This window comes from Electrophorus electricus, chromosome 15 (genome assembly GCF_013358815.1).
Source record: "Electrophorus electricus isolate fEleEle1 chromosome 15, fEleEle1.pri, whole genome shotgun sequence".
NCBI classification, from domain to species: Eukaryota; Metazoa; Chordata; class Actinopteri; order Gymnotiformes; family Gymnotidae; genus Electrophorus; species Electrophorus electricus.
In genome coordinates this window covers 13,262,996-13,276,716 of record NC_049549.1, presented here as the reverse complement: position 1 = coordinate 13,276,716, position 13,721 = coordinate 13,262,996, and the positions used below count along the sequence as shown (strand labels likewise).

The 13,721-nt window shown below is 43.1% G+C and overlaps 1 protein-coding gene across 6 annotated transcripts in view; it reads right to left on the bottom strand.

Annotated features, from left to right (window-relative positions):
• Positions 1-12,300, bottom strand: part of ksr1b (kinase suppressor of ras 1b) — a 27,222-nt gene extending 14,922 nt beyond the window's left edge. For 2 of the 6 annotated variants that reach the window (XM_035533913.1, XM_035533912.1), the window contains exon 1: positions 124-242. Coding sequence is in view for 4 of the 6 variants with exons in the window: in XM_035533912.1 (XP_035389805.1) it covers positions 124-126 (3 nt within the window). In the remaining 2 variants the exon portion in view is untranslated. The other 4 variants (XM_027021487.2, XM_027021488.2, XM_027021491.2 and 1 more) reach the window with 4 other exon arrangements.
• Between the last annotated feature and the right edge of the window lie 1,421 nt (positions 12,301-13,721).

Genomic DNA, 13,721 nt, shown 5'->3' with positions numbered 1-13,721 from the left:
GAGACCAGTGAGACACACAGGCAGGAAACCACCACATACAGCAGAAAATAACCACGAGAGTCCCAAGTGCAGTTTAAATACGGCATCAAGTAGCAAAGAGCATTGGCTGTAGGAATGTCATACCATTAAAAAAGGCTGTTCTGAAGTAATCCGTCCTCAAAGATCATATCCCAGAGACGCCGAATCTTTGCCTCCCGTCAGAAGTTATTCCCAGTGTGAGAGCGGCTGCCTTGTTCCCTCACCTCCCAATCCCAAACGTCTTCCCCTCCCCTTTCTGACTCGCCCCGTCTGTCTGCCTTCTCTCTCTCTCCATTCCTCTTCCTCTCTGTGTCTCCTCTGTCTCTCTTCTCTCACTCCCTTTCTCTTTTTCTCAGTCACTCATTCACTCCACAAGCTCTCTCACTCTCTTTCTGCTAACATGTTAATTGGTCAGGAGAAGCGCAGGAGGAGCACTTTTCACATTTACAAGCCTCTGGTGACCACCTGCTTTACATTTGCATTAACATGTTCGGTGACTCTAATTAAAAGGAATGGGTTAAGATGTGAGAAGATGTAGTATGTGTGTGTGTGTGTGTGTGTGTGTGTGTGTGTGTGTGTGTGTGTGTGTGTGTGTGTGTAGTGAGAGGGGCGTAACTTAGCTTCCTGTTAGCCCTTGGCCCAAGCGTTGCTGTGCAACGAACAAGAGTTACCCAGGGAGAAGGCTCGAGCTCAGGAAACACTGCTTTAGGGGAGACTTTGTCACTGTGCACCTCTCGTCTTCTCCAAGGGCCTTTCCTCCTGCAGATCCACAGGATGTGTGCACTAAACGGATCCGGCTCGGGACATAGCTGCGTCGGGTGAACGCTATTAACAGTTTACTCCAGCCCTTGATTTCAGATTGAGAGAGCGCAGGAGAATTGTTTGCAAAGAACTGTTATTTGCGCGGTGCCAAATGGTATTGGCCCTATTCAGCATCAAAAGCCGAACTACAACCAAGCAATGGGAAATCCAAGTAGCAAACTGATGAGTCATGGTAAACGAGAGCTTTCACATAGTCAAATGGGAATCCAAGCGGCTTTGTTGTCAGAACTGCTTTTCATTTCGCAGAATAATGTGGTGTAACATGCAGTATACAGGGCCTTGCTATAGCTACCTGGGCCAAACTGCATCATTGAGTTCTGCAGTAATGACTTGCACAAAACTATACCTGTTTAAACAGCACAATCTGGGTGTGAAATTCACCCTGCCCTCTACTGTTGTGAGTAAATTCGCATGATGGAAACAGAATCACTGGGGAAAAAAGTGTGATAGTATACCAGATCTATGGGTGAAGGTGATTTGTCTTTGAGTTTACTCCAATATATAAATAACACACACACACACACACACACACACACACGCTTTCACAAAGTTTGCACCAATACCCCCCACCCCACCCCACCCCACAAACACACATAAAGCGCATTTCCCTAAACTATCCAATCAGACAAATTCCTCTTTAGAGGGCCAGCCTGATCTTGTCTTCCCGGAGGGACATTCCTTTGTGCTTCCTGGGAAAACAGCATCGCAGCCCGCTTTGGGCTTTGGCCCTGCCGGTGCTCATCCTGCTCAGAGCGGTCTGGGAAAGCCAGCTGCTCTCTGCGGCAGCGTGTCGGGCCCCAGCCGGGGCTCGAGCAACACACGTGCATTCCTGCCCTTTGATTCATGCAGCACGGAGTCCTGGGGAAATGAAAAGCTTTTGCTGATCTTAAAAAAAGGACGGCGACTAACCGACAAGGAACGTAGAGAGAACGTGCACCATTAAGCAAACGGCTACAGAAAAATGACATGCACTCTAAGGAAGCATAAAAAATAAACACGCACACACAAACAGCCAGCTGCCCTACATTAGGGTGCCAAATGCAGGCACGCACAGGTAATGACATGCATGGCACCTTCGGATTGCTCCTTCTGAGGAAACCACCTTCCCACTTCCCCACTGTGGCTCTATCATTCATGATCCTTCTCTCTGTGCTCCTCACCTAAAAGAGTGGAATCTTGTTCTAAGCAGTTGGTTGAGCGCATGTGTGTGTGCTTGTGTTGTGTGCGCGCAGCAAGGGGGCAGGGGACTAGGGGGTATAAATAGAGAGACTGACGTGAGTGGGATAGAGAGGCTGACTCAGCACATTCTGGCAATAGGGGACAGATGGGCTGTCAGAGCCCACAAGAGCCTGGAATGCAACCAGGAGCGAGCAGCAACACTCTGCCTGCACACCCCATCTCTCTCTCTCTCTCTCTCTCTCTCTCTCTACCATGAGGCATTTAGAGAGTTCAAGAGGCCATGTGAATACAGACTTCCACTTTAGCTTAGAAAAAGGCAGGAAAAAATTCATTGCTGTCCCAAGGTAGAAATAGAATTGAAAATCTTTTTCTTTCTATACAAAATAACAAAATTAAATTTTTTGATTACAATGGTTTTCAAACCAATGATAGTTAGATCTCAGAACTCACAAAGCCTACAAACTATTTCTATCTAATGTTTGACACTACTTAGCACCAACTAAGCACTTAACAGACAGATGGTAGTAAATTAGAATAAAGATAATAATATGAACATAAGTTCACCCTACATGCAACAAAAACAAAGACATACATACAGGCATGCAGATAACACACAGCCACAGCCATGCGGTACCTCTATAAGCTCAGGCCGGAAGTTGATGGTATGGAGCCAGTCTACTAGGTGTGGGTATGAGTCAAGGGCCAGAGTTCGCTCACACACTGGAACACTCTGCTTGTACTGCAGCTGCGTGCTGATGTACTTCACCAGTTTCACCTGTAGGAGGCAGACGCACACAAACCACAAACCAAAACTCAGTAGGCAGAGCTGAATTTTTTTCCCCCCTCCTCTATGGGTTTATGAAAATACTCGGCGATTTCAAATAAATTTCAGTTAAGTTCCTCTTGTTTTTTACAGCTTTAGTTAGTCATTTTAATCAGACCACTATGACCAATATGGATGCAATTCTTATAGCAGACAGTATGGAAGCATCCCATCCAAAGTGCTTCTGTGTCATAGCACAATTAATTGTATAGTTTTGAAATTTCTGCTAAATGTATTGGAATAGATTAAACTACTTGGAGCAAAATTGGTTTACTACCCAATCAGAAACCCAGTTACAAGAACTGATGCATTCACTCAAACATCAGCAGTTCAGATTTTAAGATAAGCAACTGCCAATATAATTACACCCATCAGCCCAAGAGTGAGGACTAAAATGGCAGAAGCTCAAATAGAAAGCCAGCAAATATCAACCTCTAATGTAAAACAAAAACAAAGATAATACTGTTTTGAAATGACAATCAAGTTCATGTTAAGAAAGACATACTAGAAAAGACAGAGATGTTGGCATGATATGAATGTGTGGATGCAGCCGATATTAAAGTGTAGGTTTCTGTCCCCACTCCTGTGTATGCAAATTAGCAGTATACACAAAGTCTGTGAAGAGAGCCTCAGAGATGAGGAAATCCCCCACTGATGACTTTACTGCAAAAAGGTAGGTAAAACCTGCTGCTACTGGGTGAAGAGAGAGAGAGAAACTGACATTGGTGCAAAAATTAGCTTATGCAAGAACAGTCTATACTGGGTTGTTTAAAGGAACAACAGATTCCAGTATATTGTACAATATGCGTAACATTAATGTGAAGGAAAGCCAATCATCGGCCATGTTAAAGAGCTCAACTGGCTGAAGACTGTGTTTTTACAGTGCAGCGCTGGAGTTGGCCATGTAAAGAACTCCACATGTTTTTACAGTGCAGCGCTGGAGTTGGCCATGTAAAGAGCTCCACATGTCTTTACAGTGCAGCGCTGGAGTTGGCCATGTAAAGAGCTCCACATGTCTTTACAGTGCAGCGCTGGAGTTGGCCATGTAAAGAGCTCCACATGTCTTTACAGTGCAGTGCTGGTGTTGGCCCCAGCTGCTCAGACCAGGCAGCTGCTACATGGCCAAGCAGAGTCACCCAGGTGCACAGGCCCGATACCCAGAGCCAGTTTCACAAGTTCTATAGTCTGCGCTGTCTTTGGATTGGCAGTCCTGCAGCATGATTGGTGAGGGGGACTGAAATAATGGAAGCTTGGCAGAAATGAAAGAAAGGTTTCAGTAAACACTGTTTTCTAAGGTGGGCACCATTATTGCATTATCCTCAAGAGGCTTTTAGCAGGGGTGCCCAATCTTTTGAATCAGGAGAGTCAAAGAGCAGTGATTAGTAGGATGCAGTCCAGGGTGACACAACAGTAGACCAATTAGGAATTTAAGTGGGCTACAAATTAAGTTAGGAGGGCGTCATATTCATTCTTGTGCTTTTTCCATAATGAATGCAACGCCTAACGGATTATTTTCTATAATACTTTCAGAATTACTGTAGGATATATGACAGTGGACACTTCCAATTCCAGTCAACCCTTGTTTCTTGTGGGCAAAATCACAAACAGCCCTGGGCTATCCTTTCCTGAAAACAATTATGCGACAATTTTGTTGTGGCTAGTCTCTGCGTTCCGCTTGATTTAGGAGCCCTCGTACCAGGACACAAAGCTCTCTATAAATAGCCAGCTGTTATTATAGTGGAGGAGTCTGGTCTGTCTTCCTCATGGGGGTTTCTGCTCTGTAGCCATGACAACCCAGTGGCTGGAACAGCGGGGCAGCAGGCAGGACCAGGCCTCCATGACATCACGCCACAGAGAGAACCACAGCCAGTACAGCCCACCTGCTCTCCGCACATTCACTCTACAGTCGCCAAGACAACGCAGACGATGCAGCTGCCGGCTAAATTAGCCTTACTCCAGTGTGAATGAAGGACCATTTATTTTACATGTAAAACTTGAAAGACTTCATGAGTAGATTTCTGAAGCATAATAATTATTTCCATTGAATCCATTGACCCACTTTGCTACACTCTCAGAACTAGAGTGCTAGCAAAAGGTTTGGAACTGCTACATTATTCAGTGGTGGCAATACACCATACCTTTTAGACAGCGTTAGCTTTGGTCTCCTAATTTTTCAGCATAGAAATACATTTCATAACAGTAAAATCTCACAAAGAAAGTCTCTGAAAAGCAACTATGTTGTATGAAAGCATTACACCCCACACCCCACACACACACACACACCAATTTTGCATCAGTTAACCCAGCAAGCCACAGTTCCAGATTATAGTTCATGTCTCATCTTCGAGCTCACAATGGCAGCTCCTTGATTTGGAACGTTCATTTCACAAGAGGAGACCAGAGGAGCGCCATTAAAGTTTTAGGAACTTGGGAGTAGCAGCTGATGTGTGGACAGGTCACGAGCGTGCTCTGGGCCCCTCCAACACGCTGCTCAGCCTCAGCTGCCACTCCCGGGTGCTGGTTTGCAATGGGTCTGCGCGCTGTGTTCAGTGACCGTCTCTCTCTCTCTCTCTCTCTCCCTCTCTCTCTGTCAACCCTCTCAATTACACCTCTCCAGCACCAACTTAATTCAAAATCACATTCAACAATGTCCCGGGGGATGGGGAGTGGGTGTAGGCAACAAAGCCAGCCCCTCTGGACCTGCAAGAGCAGCAGCCTCATCACACGAGCGCAAAAGGAGGCGTCCGATTAATCAGGGCGGAGGCAAAGGTAAGAGGCCGAGCTGCTAACGGTGTCTGTTACCACAGCGCCCTGGCAGAGCAAGGGAGGCTACCTGAGCAAATAGAGCGTAGCAGACATTTGCATTCACCTTATTATAATGGCTCCCAGGTGATCAACTGTGAGGCAATTAGGACAGAAGTGAGCTCACAGCGTAAGGTATACAACATCCAACCGTTAAGAGGATACTCGATAGAAGTGTAACTTCAACTAGTGCAACTAGTTGTTCTCTATGTACCCCATGCATCGCCAAGGGGGTAACAGCAAAGAACCGTCGAAGAAAAACAAACACGAACACAAGAAATCTGCCCACTTCAGGAAAATGGCCAGCCTGAAGATCATCTGAGATGTAGAAAGATTTAAAAGCAGGAGAGAAACATTGTAGTTGTAATAGCTGATGAGAGTAACTTTAGACAAGGGTGTCTCATGTTACTACGTGGCAGAGTAAGGTAGCTGTACAACGTGCTCCAGACTACAAGGAACCCATTTCCATTGTTTATACCCATGCTAGGATAACATCATGGAAAATAGCAAATATGTGAGAGGTATTGGGCTGGACCTCGGAAATGGACTTTATTGATAGGAGAAATATGGAAATGTTTCACGTTCTGTAGTGGAACAGGTCTGAAGGTTAGCTAGGGAACAAGAAAGTCTCATCATACCTCATAATTTTCAGATAATTGAGTAAAATCTCACACTTCCACAATTTAACGGTTTAGTCCTCTGCTAAGCACTAATTTCGCCTCTAAACAAGCATCTGCGGAAAAGAGCCGTCAAAAGCAGAAAGAAGACAACAAAAGGAACGAAGATGCTGGTAAAGGAAAGAAACAGAAACAAGAATTGGCGGGGGGAGATTTGTAGAGAAACCGCATGGGGATTTCCTGATGCTAACAAACAGTTGGTTTAGAGGCCATGCTCTGCTGTACATGATTGGTCTCCAGAGTCTTGGTTCACTCTTCTCCCATAGAGACGGTGTAAATATATATTCAACACTACTCCGCATTCAAGCACTCACTCAACTGAACAACTGGCATACAGCCCTTAAAAACCAAAGCTTATCCTTATTTACAGCTATAATGACGACTCAATCCACCCCTCCAGATCCACTCTTAATGGGGGATATTTGTAATCAGAAACATGGCAGTGTGTGGCACAGCTGGAATGAGATCCACAATGAAGTGCTTTTAAATATTTGCAGCCATAACTGGTTCTGCGTGAAGAGCAGCATACAACAGTGATTACAGCAGTCCCGTCCCTCTAAGACCTCCTTTTGACAAACCCAGCCGTGAAATGTTCTACACCTACAGGTAAAAGGGTCTTGACTAAAACTAGTAGGTCTGGTAGGCAGGCACAGGTAAACAGGATTTACAAGTTCAGCAGCTGACTCCTTTTCGCAGCTGAGCAATGTGTGTCATGTTCAAGATGTTAAAATTGACAGAAGAACAGGAATATAGTAGCTCTTCTGCTCAGAGAGTACACACTCAGAATCTAGAAGATGATCATTTCTGAAAAGTCATCATACCAAAAACATTTTCCTAAGATGAATACTACCCTGACCTGGATACCATAACAACAACCTGACATTTAACAAAAAATAACTTTAAATGCAAAATTGAGCTTGTTCAAAAGTTTACACACCCTCACTTCTTGATATTGTGTCCCCCAACTGAGCGTCTGTCACTTCTGGCATCCTTTTGCAATAGCAGTGTACAAGTCCCTGGATTTGTGTCAGTGATAAAGCTGCCCACTTTTCTGACAAATAGTTTCCAGGTCCTGTAAGTTCTATGGTTACCTGTTTAACACTACACTTATGACCCTCCACACTTCTACGCCACAAACACTACTGCTCAGTGATGTAAGGGTGAACTTTCCTCTTCTGCCTCAGATCAGCGTCCTGCCAAAAAGTGTACCCCATGCACAGCTTCCGAGATGATGCATACATATTTCCCTCCAAGATTTTTCAGATGTTCATCTTGTCTTCAATCTTGACCTAAATTTCCTGTGTGCCAGCAGAGTGCGAAAGAGCAGAGATCAACCTCCATGTTTCACAGTAGGGATGGTACGCTTCTCTTCACGCACCTTGTTGACTTCCATCAGCATTTCTAGTCAAGAAAATAAAAGTAAAGACTTTTGTCTCATCAAGCCAAGTAACTTTATGTCAGAAATCTGTGGGTTATGCTGTTTGTTAGCTTAGACTGTACCTGGAAAAGCAGTCTTTTTGCTGCACATCACCTTCTTATTGTACATGTTGAAACTGCAACTCCAGTATCTTTCAGTAAAGCCTGCCTGTTTTGCTTTGCATCTCACAATTTCCTGGCATTGAAATTGTTCTTTGTCTACCTGATCTTGGCTTAATTTCCACAGAAATAGAGATTTTCCACTGTTTTATCAATGTGTGCTCATCAGGACATTGGAATTCTTTGGACATCTTTTTAGAACCTTTGCTTTTATTTGTAGTACTGAAATGTTTGCTCTTGATCATTTAGGAGTTCTTGTACTTTCTCCATATTTTGAACAATCCTTGATCAAAATGTAAATGCCAAGGTCTTTGCTTTGTGTTTTATGTTCTAATGAGAGTCCCCAAAAAGACACTGTTGCAGATTCCTAAGGACAAAGCTGATTCCTATCTTGACCTTCAAGGTGATCTAAATTTACTCAAGTATACAATAACAGGCCAAACATGAAAGGGTGTTTAAACTTAAGACACCTTCTATTTTCAGACAAGCACTTTCTGTTTATGAAATACTAATAGTCATGCCAGTTACATGGACGATTAGTTAATATTTAGATAGCATATAGTTTACTAAACTGAAATCCTTCTGACTAATATTTTCTATTACAATAGTATGTTCTTGAAATCAGAAATGTGAAAGCTAATAACCAGAGCTGAGCACTGAGGATGGAAATGGAAAGAAGTGCTCCATTAATAGTTCTGCCTTAATATACTTCAAGAGATCCTTTAACAGGATCCATATCTACACATCAACAGGATACATATCTATACATCAGTCACCTAATTCAAGTAGATCTGTTGATCCTTCATGAACACATGAATTTTGAAGCGTGTGTCTCTAGATACCCGAGAGACAGCCTAGCGTGTGACTTCAAAGGTTCATGTGAGTAAAAAAAATCCATCTTTTCTTCCAAAAGGTTTTAGTCTGCTCTCTCTCTTCAACCTGAGGTTTAACTGTCCTGTAACTGTAAAAGCTAGGCATGCCAATTATTACCAACATGAAATGATATGCATGTGAGTGTCATTAGGACAGTGTGGTTAGTTCACTGATTAGACAGCACACAGAGTGTTAAGGTCAGAAGCAGGTGAGATTATCACACAAGCCAGGCTTTTCAGAAGATATCAGGCACAGACTGCAAGGCCAGCACTAAAAATAGAGAGATTAGAAATCTGACACAGAGCACATCACAGATGGGGGTGAAGCTCCAGTATCCAGTGCCATACTGACATTCAAGTTACTTCAGTGTGATCAGAGATGCAGTGATACAACAGATAAAACTACAGCTACTGCAGTTCAGTCTTCACAAATACTTTCACATACACAGACACCAAGGACCCAGGACAACACTACAAACAACACATTAAAATCATGCCACTAGACAGATATGATTTTGATCTTTATGACGTGTGCACTGTTTTCGAGCTTTGGGCCTAATCTAGAACCCAGCAGTGGAATGAATGAGTAAACGGCGATGCTGTATCAGGAGTACCATACCTTCCAAACAGCAATGCAGCCATGTTGTGTGCTATAGGATAAAGTTGCTAAAAAGAAATGAACCCTCATAGCAAAGTGATCCCACCCTAAAAATGAATACGCTGATAGGTGTATACTTGCACCGATAAGTGTACATTGGCACCAAATGTGTATACTCACTGGCAAATGTATACTCCCACTGACAAGTGTATACTTGCACTAAACGTATTAAACCCAGCTAATCCAGTTATTCTGGAGACAACATTACCAGAACCAAAGACAGGATCAAAACTAGGCTGAACAATTTCACACCCATGGCTAATTGCATTGCGTGTTATACCAATGCAAAACAGATGACACAAACCACACTGTCCCTACTGACTCATTCACCATCACTCATCATACTAGTAATAGGCATCAACACACATTGCGCAACTGCAGATGATTAGATGACGTCGCACATCCAGCCATACTGTTCCAACACCCATGAAAATGCAATAGGCAGAATTTCGGGATCTGTCACAATCGCTGAGGGCACAGGCTAGAAAAGAGAGTGAAAAAGATCTGTGCTTCCCACTGCCTGTGTTTCTCAAGGCACAGACAGACACTCTGTCTCTTCCAGTGGATTAGACGAGGGGTCTGGGATGTGCCTGTACTGTTACATTTACTGAGACTTTTCCTGTACTCTCTCATTATTTACAGCTCTCCCAACCATCTTTCCTGATGTTTACTCATCGTTGGTTTTCATTCTGTTCGCATTTAATAGCTAACTCTGAAATTTGGGGGGGGGGGGGGGGGGGGGGCGCTAAATATAGCAAAAGCAGCTCTATGATCTTTCCAGTGGCCTGAGAACTTGCAAGGAGGATTGCACTTGCCAAGCACCCTGTCATTTTGTTCGTACATGAATTAAGTCCATCTCAAGAAAACAGCATCCGCCACAGCCTGCCAGTCTGCAAACCAAGCAAGACAAATGGGAAACAGAGGCGCAGAATAACTAGCATGATCACCATTTAGCCATGTCCCTGCAAGCCCTGGTTTTTGAAAGTGACTGTGACAGAAAACCACTTGAAGAGTGAGTTCTTTAACATCACAGGCCTCAGTCAAGAGAGCAGCAAAAAGAGTCATGAGAATATATTCCACTCCAGGGAGTGTGGAAAAACACGTGTGAAAAGCAAGTCACTGTGACAACGGCATCTGTAGGCCTGTGGGTTTGCCAAGGTGGACTTGGAACATTTTGTGGCTGCTTAGAGATAGGACACCTAGAAAAGGTGCCAGGATGAGCACTAGTGAGGCAGGACACTCAGGGAGTCTTCTTCCTGGGTCATCCATACCTTATGAATCACCACGTATATGCTATCTCCTCACAACAAAGCCATTCTTTTATCTCTCTTCCCTAAAATGATAACAGCAGCAGCAACAACAATAATAATAATATTAATAATGATAATAATAATAATAATAACAATCAGAGCAATAAAGCTCCAGTGTAGTTATGTGTCATCCATTTTCCATTTCATCTTTTAAAAATACATAGATCAGAGAATCATTGACCCTGCAGCACCAGGCAGATTTCATTTCTTTGCTTAGTAACAGAAAGAAGACATGTAAACTAAAGGAGAAAGTGTAATCACATATGTATTGCCTTCAAATACACCATGTTGAGGACCTGAACAATATGACTAATTTCACTTTTGGGAGGAGGGGGTGTCTAGACGGTATTGCGACTAACCCCTGTCTCTTCAGAAATACAACACAGTCTCACCTGATATTGGCTTTTCTCATTTGAAATGGTATACAGAAGAAAAAAAACATAGGCATTAAACAACATACCATGGTTCGCTTATAACAAACCAATTCTCATAATTAAAACCAATAAGCTCTATTAGAAACTACAACAAAAAAAATTCCTTGAGTAAAAACAACCCTTTATGGCACTTTCAACTTCTGAACACAGGGTCACACTGGAACCTCAGCTAGACTTCACAAAAATAATGGTACACTATTCCAGTTATTACAGTTAACATGTCAGTTTGCATGTAAAGAAGGAAGTACCCAAATAACCTTTAACAATGTGCTGGACAGGTGGATAGATAAAATAATCAGACTGACCACAGAAATCAGGAAGTAAGAGGCATGCCAGAGGGAACTTCTTTCCTACATCACTGGAACATTAATAGAAAGTGTAAAGCCCACTTGATACAGCCAAATAGGGAAACCCTTATGGGTGAAACCTCACTGGCAAATGTCATTACCCCTGTGGTTCATCAGTACAATTACAAAAATAATTAATTAATTAAAAATCAATAAATCCATATATGTGGATAAACACAAGTCTGTCGCTCTCTAGTACTGCAGATGAACAGTAGACTGACTATCTGTAGTGTTAGTGCAAGCGCAAGAGTCACAACATAGCACTCATTAACTGGCCCAAACGTGTCACTGTTTTCATGACATTACCTCTAATGTGCGTATCTCCTGTTGGGTAAGGTCGTTAGATGCGGCGCACTTCGTCCGGAGCCCTCGCAGACTACAGATGGAGATGTCGATGATGTTCTGGAGAAGTTCGCACTGATGAAGCGCCGTCACTGCCGCGCTGCTGCTGCCGCCGCCGCCGCCGCTTTTGTCTAACAGCTCATCATTCGCGACCATGTTTCCACCTTTGCCGTACTCGGTATCCATTCCTCGGCATTGGCACTGTTTTGAAAGGCTGCCCTCCGACCGCAAACACTAACACACAAACATGCTTAACATCTATACAGTAAGTGATGTGATAAGTGCTCCTCGAGGTGAGTAAAGTCTAGCAAACGCCTTCTACATAATTGAAAGTTTGGCTTGTGGGGTCAAAAAACAACCATTCTTCCAAGGTTCAGCGTGGACTATTTTTGACAGCCAGAAAGGTAGCGTTAGCAGTTTGTTCCGCCTAAAGCGCTGAAGATCCCGTGAACCCCCTCGCCTTTCCTGAACACTTGGTAGTTTTTTTTTTCCTCTTTGACAAACGTTAGTCGCATCAGTACTCGCGGTGCATTGTAGGAAATGCAGTTTTACGTAGCACTTCAGCGCGCACAATTTGCGCAAAATGATCAGTTAATTTGGTATAACGCATTATGGATTGTTTTTATGAAACAATTATAACTCTTAAAACAAGTTATGTTAGCAGACATTTTATTATGTCAAGGATAACCTATAGCCATAGTCTTTTGAAATTAATATATATATCAGAGAATGTAAGCCTCATCAACCGTGCACTGGCTCTTTTTAGAAGGTATTTGAAATAATGATTTACCAAGCATTCCAGATCAGATGGCATTTTTGGTCATTCGAATTGTGACTTTGGAGCCACAAGAGAGAGCACAAGATAGTTCTGAACACAAGGAGTGAGTAACATAAAAGAAGCAGTTTTAAAACCTCTAAGCAGCTAACAGGAATATGCTGAAAATGTTTAAAGAACATCTTTTGGTGTCAGCTTATTCATATTTAAAGAAAAAACTTGAATATCTTTTAGAACTATTATGGCAATTTTGTCAAAAAAACCCATCTCTCTCTCTCTCTCTCTCTCTCTCTCTCTCTCTCTCTCTCTCTCTCTCTCTCTCTCTCATTGACTCAGTTTTCCATAGGCATAGGCAGTGAGAGTTCAGCAGAAGTAGACAACATACAACTTTGCACACTTTCCACTGGCTCATGACACTGAATAGCCTACTCCTTGTAAGTGGCAAAGATAAGGGCTGATATTTATCATGGATGTTAAACTGTATCCAGAGTAGAATGTAATATATAACCTCCTATAAACTGCTGTAACAACTGATGATATGGAGGTGTCCGATATTGTTGTGAACATATTTTGGAGCAGAAGGGCACAGCATGCTCTGTCTATAGCTTGGGAGACAGGCTTGCCGTAGCATGCTTACAAGCTTTCTCATGAGAGAATCCTCTTCTTTTAATGAGCTTGCCAAAAGATGAGCACAGTGGTTCCTTCAGTCCATCAGGACATTCGGGCAGGCTTGAAACAATGAATCTGCACTCAGGAGAGATTCCTGCCTAAACGCTGATTTAAAACTATAAGTCAGACACCAGGAAGTCTCATGACCACTTTTTAATTAATGTCACAGTGGAATTTTTTCCTTACTCAGCTGCCTCCAGCAAGACACACACACACACACACCCATACCTCAGGCAGCCTGAGGTGCCATGAAAGTGCCCTGCAGCAGGCCAGATGACATGCTTAGGCAAAGAGTTAAATGTAGCTACTCCACACCCAGTCCTGTCTTAATTGTGTCCTGAACTCACCCAGGGGAGTGGCTGCTGGTTTCCATATGAGAAATAAGGAGAAATGGAGATGACCACAGTCACATTCCCAGCTGTATGAATCCTGTCTTTATCTGCACCAGTATATTTGT